The 16,405-nt window shown below is 37.3% G+C and overlaps 1 protein-coding gene across 1 annotated transcript; it reads right to left on the bottom strand.

Moving 5' to 3' along the window:
• Positions 1 to 1,479: 1,479 nt before the first annotated feature.
• On the bottom strand, positions 1,480 to 2,412 carry LOC110696253. Its single transcript, XM_021873532.1, has 2 exons — positions 2,038 to 2,412; positions 1,480 to 1,920 (listed from the first exon to the last, which is right to left on the bottom strand). Exons 1-2 carry the CDS (start codon positions 2,410 to 2,412, stop codon positions 1,480 to 1,482), a joined length of 816 nt encoding a protein of 271 aa, XP_021729224.1.
• Between the last annotated feature and the right edge of the window lie 13,993 nt (positions 2,413 to 16,405).

Genomic DNA, 16,405 nt, shown 5'->3' with positions numbered 1-16,405 from the left:
CTATGGGGTATGTTTAATTTTTCAGCATTAGGAATTATATAGGAAGCCAATAATTTCAATTCATCCCTCCGAACATTTGCCAGTTCATGCCTCCCAAAAATGGTGAGGCCGACAAATCTTTGCCAAAGTTTGGGGACGGGATGTTGAATCCACGTCCCTTTGGCATGTTGGAGGTTCACCAAATCCTCCCCTGTTAACCTCTTATAGACCAAGGCGGTGTGGTCTTGAGAGGGTTCAATAGGCTTGTCCGATTTCAAGTCAAACAACTTACCAAATTCTTTCAAAGTTAGTCTCACATTGTTGTTTAACAATCGAAATTGGACATGAGTGATAAGTGCATTCATTTTGATAACATTAAAACTTGATATAAATTCCAATGTTAAATAATCATAAGTGTCATGGCACATTTGAAACAAACCACTCATGCCTATGCCCTTAAACAATTTTTCTACGTATTTATCAAGACTTAGCCTAGCAAGAGTAGGATGATGAATGAAACGGGTAGAAATTACCTGACGATCGATGAGGTTTATCATCCGAACCCGTTGCTCCTCCGAGGTGATTACAACCTCCTCCCATCTCGGAATTTGAAGGTCCGGGTTGATTGTTGGTTGTGGTGCACTGGAGCTCTCACCCCTTTGATTTCTTGAACGCTTGGAGGCCATTATCTTTGAAAATAGTAGAAAATTTGAGGTTTCTCTCTCTTAGGGTTTGGGAAAAATTGAGAGAAAATTGGGGAAAATTAGTATAAAGTGTAGAGGAAGGTGAGGGGAGATGGAATATGTAAAAAATTTTGATTTTGGATGGAAGAATTGAAGAAGATCTTGGATTGAAGTGTAAGTTTAAGGTTTGAAAATGGAGGTTTTAGAGAGAGAAAGTGAATGAAGAAGATGAAATAAGGAGGAAATGAGGAAAGAAAGAAGAGAAAAGAAAATAAGGGGGGGGGGGGTCGGCCTGATGGCGCGCCCGATCGGGCGAGCCTCGCCCGATCGGGCGAAAGTGCGAACACCCAAAACTCAAGTTGCGCGCCCGATCAGGCGAGCTCTGCCCGATCGGGCGCGAACGCGAACGAATTTTTGGCCTTTTTTTTTCGCCCGAAATTTCTTTTTCTTTTACTCGATTTTCCAAAAAAATTGCCCGATCGGGCGAAAATAGCCCCTGAATCCAACTTAGCTTGCGCGCCCGATCGGGCTGTTTCGCCCGATCGGGCCCGAAAGAGCCTTATTCTCCGATTTCGTTTCTTCTTCAAAAATTTTCTAAGTCTTTATACTTGTCAAATGCATACCTGTACAACAACACTTAAAACTGGTGAAATATCACTTTCCTCGCCTCTCCAAAAAAAAAAAAAGTAAAAAAAAAAAATAAAATAAGAAAAATTGAGGAAAAGGAAAACTAGCCTAGAAAGCATGAAATACGGGTTGCCTCCCGCTAAGCGCTGGTTTATCTAGGTCCCGCACGACCTTCTCACCACCTTGAAACTCATGTTGGAAGTGGAGTTAGGAGAGTCTCCTCCACATCTCTCATGGTAGCACCTTCATGATACAATTTCAACCTTTGGCCATTCACCTTGAATTCTTCACCTTTGTCATTCACCAGCTCTACCGAACCAAATTTGTTCACCTTTGTGACAGTGAAGGGACCGGACCATCTGGACTTCAACTTTCCTGGGAAAATCTTCAATCTAGAATTAAAGAGAAGAACCTTATCGCCCGGTTCAAACTCTCTTGGTAAGATCCTCTTGTCGTGCCACTTCTTGGTCTTATCCTTGTAGATTTGCGCACTATCATATGCCGACAATCTAAACTCATCCAACTCATTGAGTTGGAGGAGTCTCTTCTTACCCGCGGCCTTAGAATCCATATTAAGCTCTTTGATCGCCCAAAAGGCTTTGTACTCCAATTCTACGGGAAGATGACATGCCTTACCATAAACCAATCTATAAGGTGAAGTACCGATCGGTGTTTTAAATGTTGTTCGGTATGCCCAAAGTGTGTCATCAAGCTTCATGCTCCAATCTTTCCTTGACTTGGCTACAACCTTTTCTAGGATCGCCTTGATTTCCCTGTTCGAGACCTCAACTTGACCACTAGTTTGAGGGTGGTAACTAAGCCCTGTTCTGTGATATACGCCATACTTCTTGAGGAGGTTATCCAATTGTCTTTCATGGAAGTGGGTACCCCCATCACTAACAATAGCGTGTGGAACACCAAACCTGGGAAATATGATCTTCTTGAAGAGCTTAATGACTACCTTGGAGTCATTTGTTGGTGAAGCTATGGCTTCTACCCACTTGGACACATAATCGACGGCTACAAGTATGTAACAATTCCCATTGGAAGATGGGAACGACCCCATATAATCGATACCCCAAACATCGAATATTTCAACTTCGAGAATCCCAGTTTGGGGCATCTCATGCCTCCGCGAAATGTTGCCAGTCCTCTGGCAAGAGTCACAAGCCTGCACAAAAGTGTTAGCATCTTTAAACATAGTAGGCCAAAAGAAGCCTAACTCATTAATCTTAGCCACCGTTTTAGTGGGGCCATGATGTCCACCATATGGTGAAGTATGACAACTGGTAAGGACGCCGTGAACCTCCCATTCGGGAACACACCTGCGAAATAATCCATCTGCACACTCACGAAACAAAAAAGGGTCATCCCAAAAATAATGTTTAACATCATAAAGGAATTTCTTTTTCTGTTGGTAGGACAAGTCAGGAGGTAGAGTACCACCCACTATATAATTAGCAAAATCGGCGTACCAAGGGTGATTCTCTACAACTGCATACAGGTTGTCATTAGGGAAAGAATCATCTATAGGTAAAGAATCCTTACCCTCATCATACCTGATACGTGACAAGTGGTCTGCCACTACGTTCTCTGCTCCCTTTTTATCTTTTATTTCAATGTTGAAATCTTGGAGCAAGAGAACCCAACGGAGTAGCCTTGGATTTGATTCCGCTTTGGCTATCAAGTATTTCAATGCTGCATGATCAGTAAAAACAATAACTTTAGAACCAACTAGATATGATCTAAATTTTTCTAAAGCATAGATAACAGCAAGAAACTCCTTTTCTGTGGTGGCATAGTTGACTTGGGCTTCATCTAAGGTTTTTCTAGCATAATAAATAGCATGCAAAACCTTATCCTTCCTCTGTCCGAGCACGACTCCTAGTGCAAAGTCACTTGCGTCACACATGATCTCGAAAGGGAGGTTCCAATCGGGAGCACATATGATGGGTGCCGATATCAAAGCCTGCTTAATCCTGTGAAAAGCCTCAAGACACTCGTCAATAAAAATAAATGGGGCATCCTTGAGCAAAAGTTGTGTCAGTGGTTTAGCAATTTTAGAAAAATCTTTGATAAAGCGGCGATAAAACCCCGCATGACCCAAGAAGCTTCTAACTCCCTTAACATTGACTGGGGGAGGTAATTGCTCAATCACTGATATTTTAGCTTTGTCTACTTGTATGCCCTTATCAGATATAATATGACCAAGGACTACTCCCTCTGTCACCATAAAGTGACATTTCTCCCAATTAAGTACTAAGTTGCACTCCTCACATCTTTTCAAAATTTTAGCGAGATTAATTAAGCATGAATCAAATGAAGAACCATATACGCTAAAATCATCCATAAAGACCTCCATAATAGACTCTATGAAATCAGAAAAAATGCTCATCATGCAACGTTGAAAGGTAGCAGGTGCATTACATAAACCAAAGGGCATTCTACGATATGCAAAAGTGCCATAAGGGCATGTAAAGGTGGTCTTTTCCTGATCTTCGGGGTGAATCGGAATTTGGAAAAATCCCGAATACTCGTCCAAATAGCAAAAGAATTTGGGATTAGCTAACCTCTCAAGCATTTGGTCAATAAAGGGGAGAGGGAAGTGATCCTTTTTAGTGGCGGTATTTAGTCTACGATAGTCTATGCACATACGCCACCCTGTTACAGTTCTAGTGGGAATTAATTCATTTTTATCATTAGTTATCACAGTCATCCCACCCTTCTTCGGTACTACCTGCACAGGACTTACCCACTTGGAGTCAAAAATAGGATAGATGATACCTGCATCAAGTAATTTCATCACCTCTTTCTTGACTACTTCCTGCATGTTTGGATTTAATCTTCGTTGGGGTTGAATGCAGGGCTTGTAATTTTCCTCTAGATGAATCCTGTGCATGCAAAAATCGGGGCTAATACCCTTGAGATCATCAATACTGTACCCTATAGCCTTCTTATGGGTTTTGAGGACCCCTAGAAGTTGGGAAGATTGTAGGTCAGTGAGTGCAGTAGTGATGATCACGGGGTGTAGTTCCTGCTCATCTAGAAAAACATATTTTAAATGAGAAGGGAGAGGTTTTAGCTCAGGTTTCTTGACCTCTGCAGGTTTTGATTCCTGAACTAAATTTACTACCTTCATTGTCTCCTTGGGGCTTAACTCTTCTAAGGAAAGAGCTTTTTCAATACTTTGACCTCATTACCCCAAATGCTTGCATTGTCGCTAGATAAATTCCCGCAGAGAACTTCCTCCAAGGGATCCTTCGCAAGGACCTGTGGTAAGCTATCAACACAAATATCGTCCATTATATCAATTGTATCAATATAACAACAATTTTCCTCTAACATAGGCCCTTTCAAAACCTTCCCTAAATTAAAGGTTATCGTCACCTATAGAAAGGGTTAGTTTACCATTTTTCACATCAATAATAGCTCCTGTAGTGTGGAGGAAAGGCCTACCTAATATAATGGGTATTTGTGTGTCCTCTGCTATATCTAAAACAACAAAATCAACAGGAAAAAATTTACCAACTCTGACAGGTACGTCCTCTAAAATACCTAAGGGATATTTTACCGAACGATCTGCCATTTGCAAAGTTATATTAGTAATTTTTAATCCCCCCATATTTAATTTAGCACATATAGATGATGGCATGACACTAACACTATCACCTAGATCACATAAAGCTTTGTCAATAAAAACATTCCAAATGTGACAAGGGATAGAAAAACTGCCGGGATCCTTTAATTTAGGAGGTGATTTATTTTGCAAATAAGCGCTGCACTCCTCTGTGAAAACTACAGTTTCTACTTCATTAAAGGCCCTTTTCATAGTCAGAATGTCTTTCATGAATTTAGCATAAGCAAGTACTTGAGTGATTAAATCAGTGAAAGGAACTGTTACCTGCAGGTTTTTCACAACCTCTAAAAACTTACCGAATTGTTTATCAAGCTTACTCTTCAGTTGTTTATTAGGGAATGGAAGCTTGATAACTGGGCTTTGCACAACTCCTCCCTTATCCTGCAATTTACCCTGCACAGAAACATTAGTAGGGTTAGTATCTTTTTGTAGCCCTGCAGGGCTAGCAGGATTACCGTTTGGTATAGAGGAATCTAGATCAGGAACTGGTCCATCTTCCTTTGGCATGGGAGGTCCATCATAATGTGAACCACTCCTTAGAGTGATCGCATTAGCATGATCTGTAGGATGGATAGGTTGTGATGGTAGAGCTCCCTGCTGACGGGATTGTAGGGTAGATGAAAGTTGTGCAATTTGATTGTCCATGATTTTATTATGGGCTAGAATAGAATCAATTTGCGCATCCCTACTCTCCATGTGCTTTTGCATATTAGCTAGCATCGCTCTAATTTCTGTCATGGCAGGGTCGGAAGATGATGAGGGTGATGCTTGGCTTTTCTGGCCGGCATTAGGATGATAATATTTTTGCTGTGGTGGGGGTTGCAGTTGTGGTTGTTGTGGAGGTGGAGGGTTTTGTACATTGGTACTCCGGTATGAAAGATAAGGATGGTTTTTATAACCGGCATTGTAGGAATTGGAATAGGGGTTATTTTGCCTATAGGTTTGGAAGGCATTAACTTGTTCCATAGAGCTCCTACAATCTTGCTCCCAATGACCTACAATTCCACAATTTTCACAAAAAGCTTCATGGTTAGCAACAGCAGAAACATTAGCTACAGAGTTAGGAGCAGCAGTAAGATTATCTAATTTTTGGCAAATAGATGTTAATTGAGCTTGCAAAAAGGATACGGAATCGACATTATGTTTTCCCTTATTTGCAAACCCCCTCGGATTCCCATATTGGGAATTGTGTATTGCCATGTCTTCGATAACCTGTCCTGCATCATCCACATTTAAATTCATAAACCTCCCACTAGCTGCCGAATCTAGTACTGATCTAGAAGAATTTCCAAGTCCATTATAGAATGCTTGGATCAATTGCCATTGTGCTAGATTGTGGCGGGGGCACTCTCTCTGTAGATCCTTGAACCTCTCCCAAGCCTCATATAATGTTTCGTCGGCCTCTTGAGCAAAGTTCTGAATAGCACTTCTTAGCACCGCTGTTCTCTCTGCAGGATAATATTTATTATAGAAATTCAAAGCAAGAGTTTCCCAGTCAGTAATGCCAAGTGCAATTCTATTCAAACCATTAAACCATAATTTTGCTTTGCCACATAAAGAAAAGGGAAAAAGAATCTCCCTGATTTGGTCCTGCGTAACCCCGACTTGTCTAATGGTGTTACAATATTGGCAGAAATCTGCGATGTGAACATTAGGATCTTCACCCTTAGCTCCGCTGAACTGCTTCCTCTCTATCATAGTGATAAATTGGGGCTTGATCTCAAATTGAACTCCATCTAGAGCCGGAGTAGGAGTAAGGTGCGGGAAGTCTGTGAGCTTCGGTTGCGAATAATCGCTGAGTTTCTTCTGGGCAGTCATCTATGATTCTGAATCTGAAGGAATATCTATATCACTAGAATCAGGGGGAGAATCTCTTCGATCGTTGTCCTCCTCAGAACCCGCCAGAATTTGTCTATAGAGTCTCCTTTGCCTATGAAAAGAACGCTCGATCTAAGGATCAAAAGGGATGTCACCTGATCTAGAACTCTTGGGCATAAACAAAGAACTAAAGACAAATATGAGATTTTCCTCAAAGAACTAATGTTCTTGAGGCAAAAGGGGGATAATCTAGACTACAAAATTATAATCAGAAAATAAAAATAAAACCGTTTCCCCGGCAACGACGCCAAATTTTGACAGGGTAAAGTCGTATCCCCTAATCAAAAGTAATTACCTAAATCACTAACTGAGGTAGATAGGGAAGTAGGGTCGAACTCCATAGGGAAACATGTCTTTTTAATTCTAATTAATTAAAATAATCTAAATTATCTAAGTAACCAATATTTTAAATGTGAATTCTATACTACGAAGAGTGAGTTTAGGGAGAAAAGAATCAATAATAAGGAAACCTAGGGTCACAGGTTCACCAATAATTAATATTCCGGGATAGAACGAAGTAATTAATAATTAACAATGCATGGATAATATGATTAACAGGCTCTCGCAATTTATTAACCAACATATATCTAACAGGCTCTCGCAATTTATTAGACCTAAGTTCCTATTAAAAATAGCCTTTAATATTAAATCAACATCTGCTCGATTCATCAATTCAATATTTCTAAACATTCACAATCAAGTTACATCTGCTCGATTCATAATCTAATTGCAAAGAATTAAAACAATTCAATAAGAAATTATCATGCAATATCAATAATCAAAATTAACAAACTATCCCTTCATATTAATTATGGATCCCCATAAACCCTAGAATTAAACTACTCACTAATCATCATAATTAAACCAAACAAATAAATAAATAAATAAGAACATGATCAAGAAAGCAATTAAATAGCTGAAATTAAAAAAGGAAGAAATTGTACCAAACTAAATCTGGAATTAATTGAAGGAATTAAGAACAAGAGTTAGAGAGAATTTAAGAGAGAGAGAAAAATACTAAGTAGAGAGAGAAAGTCTAAGAGAAAGAAGGTAAGTAAATAATCCGTACAAAACGTATATATACTTCCCCTAAAACACGAATTAAACTAAGCTTAATCAGGCTCAAGAAAAACACGCGCCCGATCAGGCGAAGGGGCGCCCGATCGGGCCCGCCTTTTTTTTCTATGCCCAGTCTAAAGTGCCGCGCCCGATCGAGCCTACGCTCACCCGATCGGGCGCGCCTTTCCTTGATAGCCTTCATGCGCGCAGCCGCCCGATCGGGCGTATGCTTGCCCGATCGGGCCCGGTCTTCATCTTCAAGGCTTGGACTTCGATTGGGCTAGATTTCTCGGCCCAGTCCATATTTCCTCTCGGGTCTCGAATACATGGTCCAATTGCCTCGCGATCCAAATAACCGAGCCCTTAATCACCGGCTCGATGGCTCTAGCCGGCCTTGGGCTCCAAAAGTGGTCGTGTTCCTCCAATGCTCGTAGTCGCTTCATAAAAATCCGGGGAAAATGCTCAAAAGGTGCAATTCCCTGCAAAACTTAACCAAAACTACGAAAACACTAGAAAACACATATTAGTAATAAAAGTGGCCCTAAAGGGCCAAAAACACTACTAATTATGACCAAGGGACGGGGGTAAAACACTATATAAAATAGACATATCAGCTCTAAACAAAGCAGCCCGCAACAATCACCACCTAACACCACCGCCCAACTGCCTCTCACCTTCAATTTTTACTTCACCAAAAATTAGCCACCAAACTCTGCACTGAGATTCACGAAGAAGTATTGCGCTATTTACCGGAAAGGTATCTAGAAAGCACAGTAACAGCTATGAGATATACTTCACCCTCACCGCCACAAATCCGGCCACCATATCAGCCCGCATCAGCATATTACCCCGCATCCAACTTCACCTGGTTGCCACGCATCAATTGTACCAAACCACAGCTTCCCTGTAATCGCAAAACTTAGCAAATCGCAAATTATCCATTTAAGGTGGCTTAGCTTAAACGGTTTTGGGTGGGGTATAGGAGGAAAGGGAGGGCGTATGGTCATCAGCACCTGGTGGTGGGTTGGGCGTCGACAGGGGTTGGGAGTAGGGATGAAAATGGATCGGGATTCAGGGCGGGTGGATCATCACCCACCTCCATCCACCCCACTCGATCCATCCACCACCCGCTAATGCACCCACCCGAATCCATCCATCTATCACCTGGTGAAGCGGATGGTTCGGGTAACATTTAGTGTCGTTTGCCTTGATGCTAGCTGACCATGGTAAACACTCAAAACCTTTGAGCATACCAATTTTATGCCACCACGGTTGACTGACTTTTACCTTCTTAATTGAGAAATGGCTCTCTACCCTTTTTCTTTTTTCTCTCTTTTAACTAAATTAGGTTGGTTTCGATTTCCAAAAATTCTGCAATTTTTTTTTGCAATTGCTTTTGGGAAGAAAAAGGGGGAAAATTGATGAAATTGAAATTGAAGTGCAGTGTAAAAAATAATGAAATTGAAGAAGGAGAATGGAATTTTTTTTTGAAAGCTCTCTTAAACAAGGAGAGAGATTAGTGGGTCTTACTCGTAGACCAATTAATATTCTTCGTAAGCCCATACCCAGCATAAATAAATTTCATAAAAAAAAAAATCATTTTTTGAAATATTCATGTGATGGGTCAGGTTAACGGGTCGGGTGATGGGTGAAAATTATCCACACGAATCCGATCCATCACCCACGTCTGTTAATTTGTCACCCGTCTATCATCTGTTTATACCAGGGGTTTTTATCCCGTCTAATAAGGCGGGTGAGCGAGTGATCCATTGGTTAAATTCATCTCTAGTTGGGAGGGGGGAGTGGGTGGCAGTGGGTTAGGGAGGAGGGTTGTGGTGGTTTATTTTTTTTGTTTTGTTTTTTGTTTCGTTAGTTTTTTTTAAATTAAAAAGATAATTAAATGAGGAAAAAAAGAATGACCGATTGTTCAGGTCACAAGTCATTTGGGTTTAATATGGGAGAAAAAAAATACAAACTTGTATTTATTTTGGGAAGATTTAAAGGTTGGTCCATTTGGGGAGAATGAAGCAAAGGTTGGTTTATTGTTGTTACATTTTCCTTTAGCAAATTAGAGTTTGTTCACATTTACTGAACTGATCTGATTAGAGCTGAACTGAATAGAAGTTGAATGAATATTTTATGAGAGAAGAACATTAAGAGCTAAATTGAATTGAAATGATTAGATCTAACCTGAACTGGAATTAAGCTAAAGTGAACAAGCCTTTAAAATATTGGGAAAACAAAAAGTAAGTTTTTATCAAAATAATTGGCAAACTAATAAACTAGGTTCGAGTGCCCACCTACAAAATAAACAGGGTTGTCAGTTGGCCCACGGGGGTCGGGCCCCGACCAGGCCCCCCTTGCCCTTTAATGTGAGAGATGAATAAAATTGAACTTTGAATGAACAACTATTGATAACACACTAACCAAAATTCACCTCCACTAGGCGAAAATTGCTAATGGCCACCGGTTGAAAACCCCCCATTGCCACCGGTTTTGAACCAGTTGTCATTTGGGGGTGGCAATACTCAGTTGAAAAGCCATTGGTTCAAAACCGGTGGCAAAATTAAGTATTGCCACCGGTTAACCGGTGGCAAAAACAGTTGGCGCTTTATTTTTTTTTTGTATTAAATATAAATGCCACCGGTGTCCATTATGTAAATTTTTTTTTTTTTTGCCTTTTTCTTAAAGAAATATAATAGAACAAAAAAAAAAAAAAAAAAAATCAAAATCCAAATCAAACAATAACGATAAATATAATCGAAAATTTATAATAAATAATCAAAAATAAATTAAGATCGAAAGTATTTCCTACAAAAAAAAAAAAGGACAATTACAACATATAAATAAGCCTATAAATAAAAAAAATTTACAATATAAATCAAAAAAAAAAATTTAAACATCAAAATCAAAATTCTTGCATCTTGATTCTTCGGCTTGATTCTTCGATTTAAATTAAATCAACATACCTGCACCAATTAAAACAAAAAAATAAATCTATATAAATAAATAAACTGCAAAAAAAAAAGGACGATCTGCATGTACCCTTTAATCGAATAAAATCAAACCCAGAAAAACAACCCACAAATTAGTTAAAAACCCAGAAAAAAACCCAGATATTGATGACCAAGAACTCAATAAAAAAAAAACAGAATTTAAATCGAAATCAAATCGATTAAAATAAAAAAAATCGACTTCAAATCGATTTCACCCCAGAAAATCCTAAAATAGATTAAAATAAATCGAATAAAATCAGTTTTAAACCCAGAAAAAACACACAAATTAAAACAAAACCCAGAAATTTAATAAAAACCCAGAAAAAAAAAAATAACTCAGAAAAAAAAAACCCAGAAAAAAAAAATAAACAAAATCCCAGAAATCAGTGAAAAAACGAGAATTAAATGGAACTCAAAAAAACAAATCGAATTGATTTTCAAAACGAGAATTAAAAACAAATTGAGAATTAAATCGAACTCAAAAAAACAAAAAGAGTTGAAAACGGATTGATTTTCACGAACTAAAAAAAAAAAAAGGAAAAATAAACCCAGAATTAAATCGAATTAAAACCCTAACCTCGTGCATGTCTTCGCGGTGTTGGTCTTGGAAATGAAAGAGAAGGAAACGAGAAGGAGATCGAAAGATCGAAGAAAGATAGGGGATGAGAAGGATAAGGAGATCGAAGATAGGGGATGAGAAGGAGATGAGAACAGAGAAGAGAGGGGAGAGTAGGAGAGAGAAAGAGGAGAGGGGAGAGGAGAGAGAAAGAGGAGCGGCTGATGAGAGGTAAAAGAGGTAGGGTTTGGGGTTTATAAGGGGGGCTTTTTTTTAACTGATTATTGCCACCGGTTCAAAACCGGTGACCTTTATCATTATTGCCACGGGTTTCTTTGAACCGGTGGCAATGTGATTTTGCCTCATCCCGCCCATTTATTAAGCCATCGGTTTTCAAAAATCGGTGGCCATTGAGCGGTGTATTTTTCAATTTTTCTACTAGTGCTCCTACTTTTACTTCATATTCACGCCTTTAATCTATCTCTCTCTCTCTCTCTCTTTCTCTCTCTCTCTCTACCACACCACCACGAAATCGTTTACCATTAATTATTAACACCATACGACACCGTTGTCATCAACAAACCTCCATTTCTTCTTCATTATGTCTCTCTATCATCGACCATAATAAAATTATACAATCAAAACCTAGAAATCTATATTTTAGAGCTGATCAAACTTAGCTTGGCTTGAAATTGGGAGGTCTTTAAATAGCTTTTTTTTTCCGACTTGAAGTCAAGTTGGGCTTGACTCGTCCTTTTTTTTAAAAAAAAAATAATAAAATAAAATAAAAAATAATTTATGTGGGCGAACTTGAGCATGCATTTTAACGATTTTCATTTAACTAGTTTATATGTTTGGGAAGCAAATTTTGGCCTGAAACTTTACCCGACCTCAAAAGGCGAGCTGTTTTTTGTTGCCTTAGTTAGGCATGGGTCGTCCTTCGATCACCTCTACTATATTCCTTTCATTTTCTTTTGTTGTATCCATTTAGGGTTTGCTCTTCAACTTATTTCACATATTTGTTACTCGGCATGTTCTCTTCAGCTTATTTTCAGTTCAGTTCAGCTTTAATAAGTTCATTTCAGTTCAATTCTTAATTTATTTCTCTCATAAAATATTCTTTTAGTTCAGCTCTAAAGTTCAGTTCAGTTTAATTCTTAATTTATTTCTCTCATAAAATATTCAGTTCAGTTCAGCTCTTATAAGTTCAGTTCAGTCAGTCAGAACAGGCCCTTAGTGGATTGTTTTACTAAATATTACTCCCTCCGTCCTTATTTACATGCCTATTTTTAACATTTATTACTAAACATAATAAAGGTAAATAGACATGTAATAAGAGACTAAGGAAGTATTATCTAAGGTGAAGAGAACAAGGCCTAAAAGAAGAGGGTGAGTGTTAAAGCGGTGTAGGTTAGGATAGCTGCTGTCAGGGTTGTCATATAGGTCGTGTCGATATTAAATGAGTTGATAAATCCTTAACCTTAACCTAAACCTAACCCATTTATTAAACGTGTTGAAAATTCTTGACCGAAATCTAGCCTGCTTATTAAAAGAGTTACCCGAGTAATCTTTTACCCGCATATCTTTATTAAGTCAAGCAAGCTAGACATTAAATAGTTTAGTACATAATAAGCTAATTAAGGGTGGGTGACTAAGGATAAGTTTTTATTATAGCAGACTTTAAGTGAAAGAGTAGTAAAATTTATCCGCCCAATCCATAAATTTTGCTTGCAAAAAGTTTTTACTAAAATATTTATACTACATACCAAATTTATGTACTTAGGAGGCATAATAAAATCAATTATTTTGACTAGGGTTGTTTAGAGTGCTCGCCAAATCGCAATTTGCAGTTGATGCAATTTGCAAAAAAAATTAGTTCAAACCTCACTTTGATGCACTTTGTGATTTTTATACTATATTTTTATTAAAAATGTATATAAAAAAAGCTAATATGTGACTATTAGCTAATTAAAGATTAAAAAAAAGTTTAATATCTGAATTATAAATTAATAATCTCAAGATAAGTTAAAGTTTTGTTTTTATTTATTTATTTTTAAAAATTGGTTAAATCGCAAAATGTACCACTCCAAATCACATTTTGCGGTGCGATGTAAAAAAAAAAAATAATACCAACAGCAACTTTGCGGTTTGGTGTGATTTGAGATGCAAACCACACAACAAACACCCCTAACTCTGACTACTTCAATAGACAAGTTAGGCATGTCGAATTTGGTTAAACAGGTGACATTCAACCCATCAATATAAACGGGTTATCCGTGTCAGTTTCGGGTTAAAAATTTCAACTTAAACCTAACCCGTTTAATTTCGTGTCGCGTTCATGTCCACCCAATTACTTAGACGACTCGAGAATTTATTTCCAAACCCACTTATTTCGGGTCGGGTTTGTGTCGACTTATCATGTTGTGTCAACTTTTGACAGCTCTAACTGTCGTTAAATTTTCCTTTCATATATATATACACACACAATTTGTGTTATCTTTATTACTTTTTTTTTCAAGACTTAAAAGCCATTGACATAACGATGTAAACAAAATTTAAAATTGGGTGTGTGTGTTCACACCACCCCATACAATTCTATCTTACGGGCTAAAATAATTGACATTCACTTAAAGAGGCTAACATTTTTTTAAGGTAAGACACGGCACACAGAGGAAAAATAGAAATGCACAAGATAGTGTGTTAACTATAGCTATCATTGTCTTGAGTGTTGTTTGGTTCACTTAAGAATTAGAACTTCCCATGAATTGTAAATTTATGGGAATTAAATCTTCTGGGACTAAACCCCACTGCTGACACTTTAATTTGGGTGAAAATTCTCTTACTCTTCTCCCCCAACTTTAAAGTGTCTAGCCTGTTAATTCGGAATGAGAGGATCTATGACAAGTTCCGACCTGATAGGGCCCTTTTCCTTAATCCTTACCAACCAAAAAAAAGAAAAAAATCTTTTATTTTTTTTAGGTGATTAGAGAGCCACAAGGGCGGGGATGAGAATCGATCCCATAATCTCTCCTGAAACTGAAACGGAAGGTCTAACCACCTGAACTATCCCTCACTTTGAGCTACCATTATTTATAGTATTCCAGTTCATACGGAGTAATGTCGCAAATTACAAAAATTTCAAAGTACTCCATATATTATATTTTTCTCAGACTTGTATAGTTGCATGTCAAAGACTCAAAGCCCTCAAAGGATCCTATGCGTGACAAATATACTGCATTAGCAGAGACTGCAGAGGAGTAAAATCTTGCAGCACTTATTAAACTAATAAAAGTATTAATTTTTATTTATTAGTTTTTTTAACAAGCACTTGTATAGTTGTATTATTTATTTTAATGAAATCAAGTAGTCAAATACATGAACATCCAGTCAATTTAATTATTAAGAATTAGTTGATTAACACACTTACCAAAAGGTTCAATCTCAAATCATCAGTAATCCACTAATCCTTTTCTGCCAAAAGCCAAATTCAAGTCATTAACACATGGTTGACAAAAGCACCTGCCAACCATTTATAAAGTTTTGGCTTTATAATAGGAAGTACTCCATAAACTATTACATGATACCCATTTTATAAAGTGTGGGTTTGTTTTGTAAAATTATTATAATTAGGAAATTTTGTCTATAATTACCCTAAAGATAAGGTCATTTGTGAACAACTATCCGTTTTTTTTATTTGTTAAAAATACCCAGAAGTTAATAAAAGTTTGGATAACACTACCCATTAACGTTTTCCGTCCAGAAAAACGTTAATGGGGTCCACTTTCTCACTTTTCTCACTTAATTAACTTCCCCTAATTACCTTCTCTCTCTTCTTTAATTAACTTTCCCTAATTACCTTCTACATCTTCCCTAATTAACCTCCCCTAATTACCTTCTCCCTGTTCCCTAATTAACTTCCCCTAAACCCTAGAAATTAAAACCCCTAAATTTAGGCATCCTATCAATTACAATGGCCAATTAGACATCCTACCAACTGCAATGGCCAATTAGTAATTAAAGTGCAATTGAATTCAATCTCAAAGTCAAAATAAGTGAAACCTAGAACTCAATTAAACCCCTAAATCCTAGAAATCAAAACCCCCAAATTTATTTGAACCCATAAACCCTAATCCGAATCCCTAATTTACACCCTAATTATGTTAATTGCGTTCAATTAAAACTTGTATACAAATACAATAAACAATGAATTAAAAGGAAAGTGTGAAACATTACTTGAATAATTGAGAATTTGTGTTCAATTAATTGAGTATAATCTTTTGGATTATTGAGTGAGAATGGAGAGGAAGTTAATTAGGAAGAAGAGAGAAGGTAATGAGGGGAGTTAATTAAGTGGGAAAAGTGAAAAAGTGAGCCCAATAACGTCTTAATTGGACGGAAAACGTTAATGGGTAGTGTTACCCAAACGTTTTGTAACTTGTGGGTAGTTCTAAACAAATAAAAAAAAAGGGTAGTTGTTCACAAATGACCCTATCTTTAGGGTAGTTCTAGACAAAATTTTCTTATAATTATAATAATATATAATAATAATAATAATTGTAATTAGTATTTATATATTTTTTTATATGTTAGATTTAAAAATTAATGATACATGACCATAACATCAATCTAATATCTATTAACTATTAATAAAACAAAACGTGCTGATGTCATCAATTCCTTTAAGTGTCCTACGTGTCAAGTTCTCATATAAAATTTTCCCTCCAAATTTAACTAGCCTTCTGACTCATGCAATGCACGGGTTATTCATATAAAATTTTATTGAGAGATAAGTGAGGAAATATTTGTAAGTCATTATAGGGTATAATATGAAATCGGAAAAATTGTATTGAGAGATAAGTGAGGAAATATCAGTAAGTCATTATAGGGTATAATATGTAATCGGAAACATGATTAAAGAAATTAAAATTTTGGAACGTTAATCGAAAAAGAGGCTTAAATAGAAGGTGGAAGGGCTAAAATTAAAGAGAGA

Source organism: Chenopodium quinoa, unplaced genomic scaffold (assembly GCF_001683475.1).
Source record: "Chenopodium quinoa cultivar QQ74 unplaced genomic scaffold, ASM168347v1, whole genome shotgun sequence".
In the NCBI taxonomy this organism is placed as follows: domain Eukaryota; kingdom Viridiplantae; phylum Streptophyta; class Magnoliopsida; order Caryophyllales; family Amaranthaceae; genus Chenopodium; species Chenopodium quinoa.
Note: the sequence above shows the minus strand (reverse complement) of the source record. Positions and strands in the feature narration are given on the sequence as shown.

Coding starts and splice junctions, on each gene's coding strand:
- LOC110696253 (XM_021873532.1), bottom strand. CDS start 2,412: ATGCCCCAAACTGGGATTCTCGAAGTTGAAATATTCGATGTTTGGGGT. Junction 1,921..2,037: donor TCAAGGCGATCCTAGAAAAG/GTTGTAGCCAAG, acceptor GTTTATGGTAAG/GCATGTCATCTTCCCGTAGA.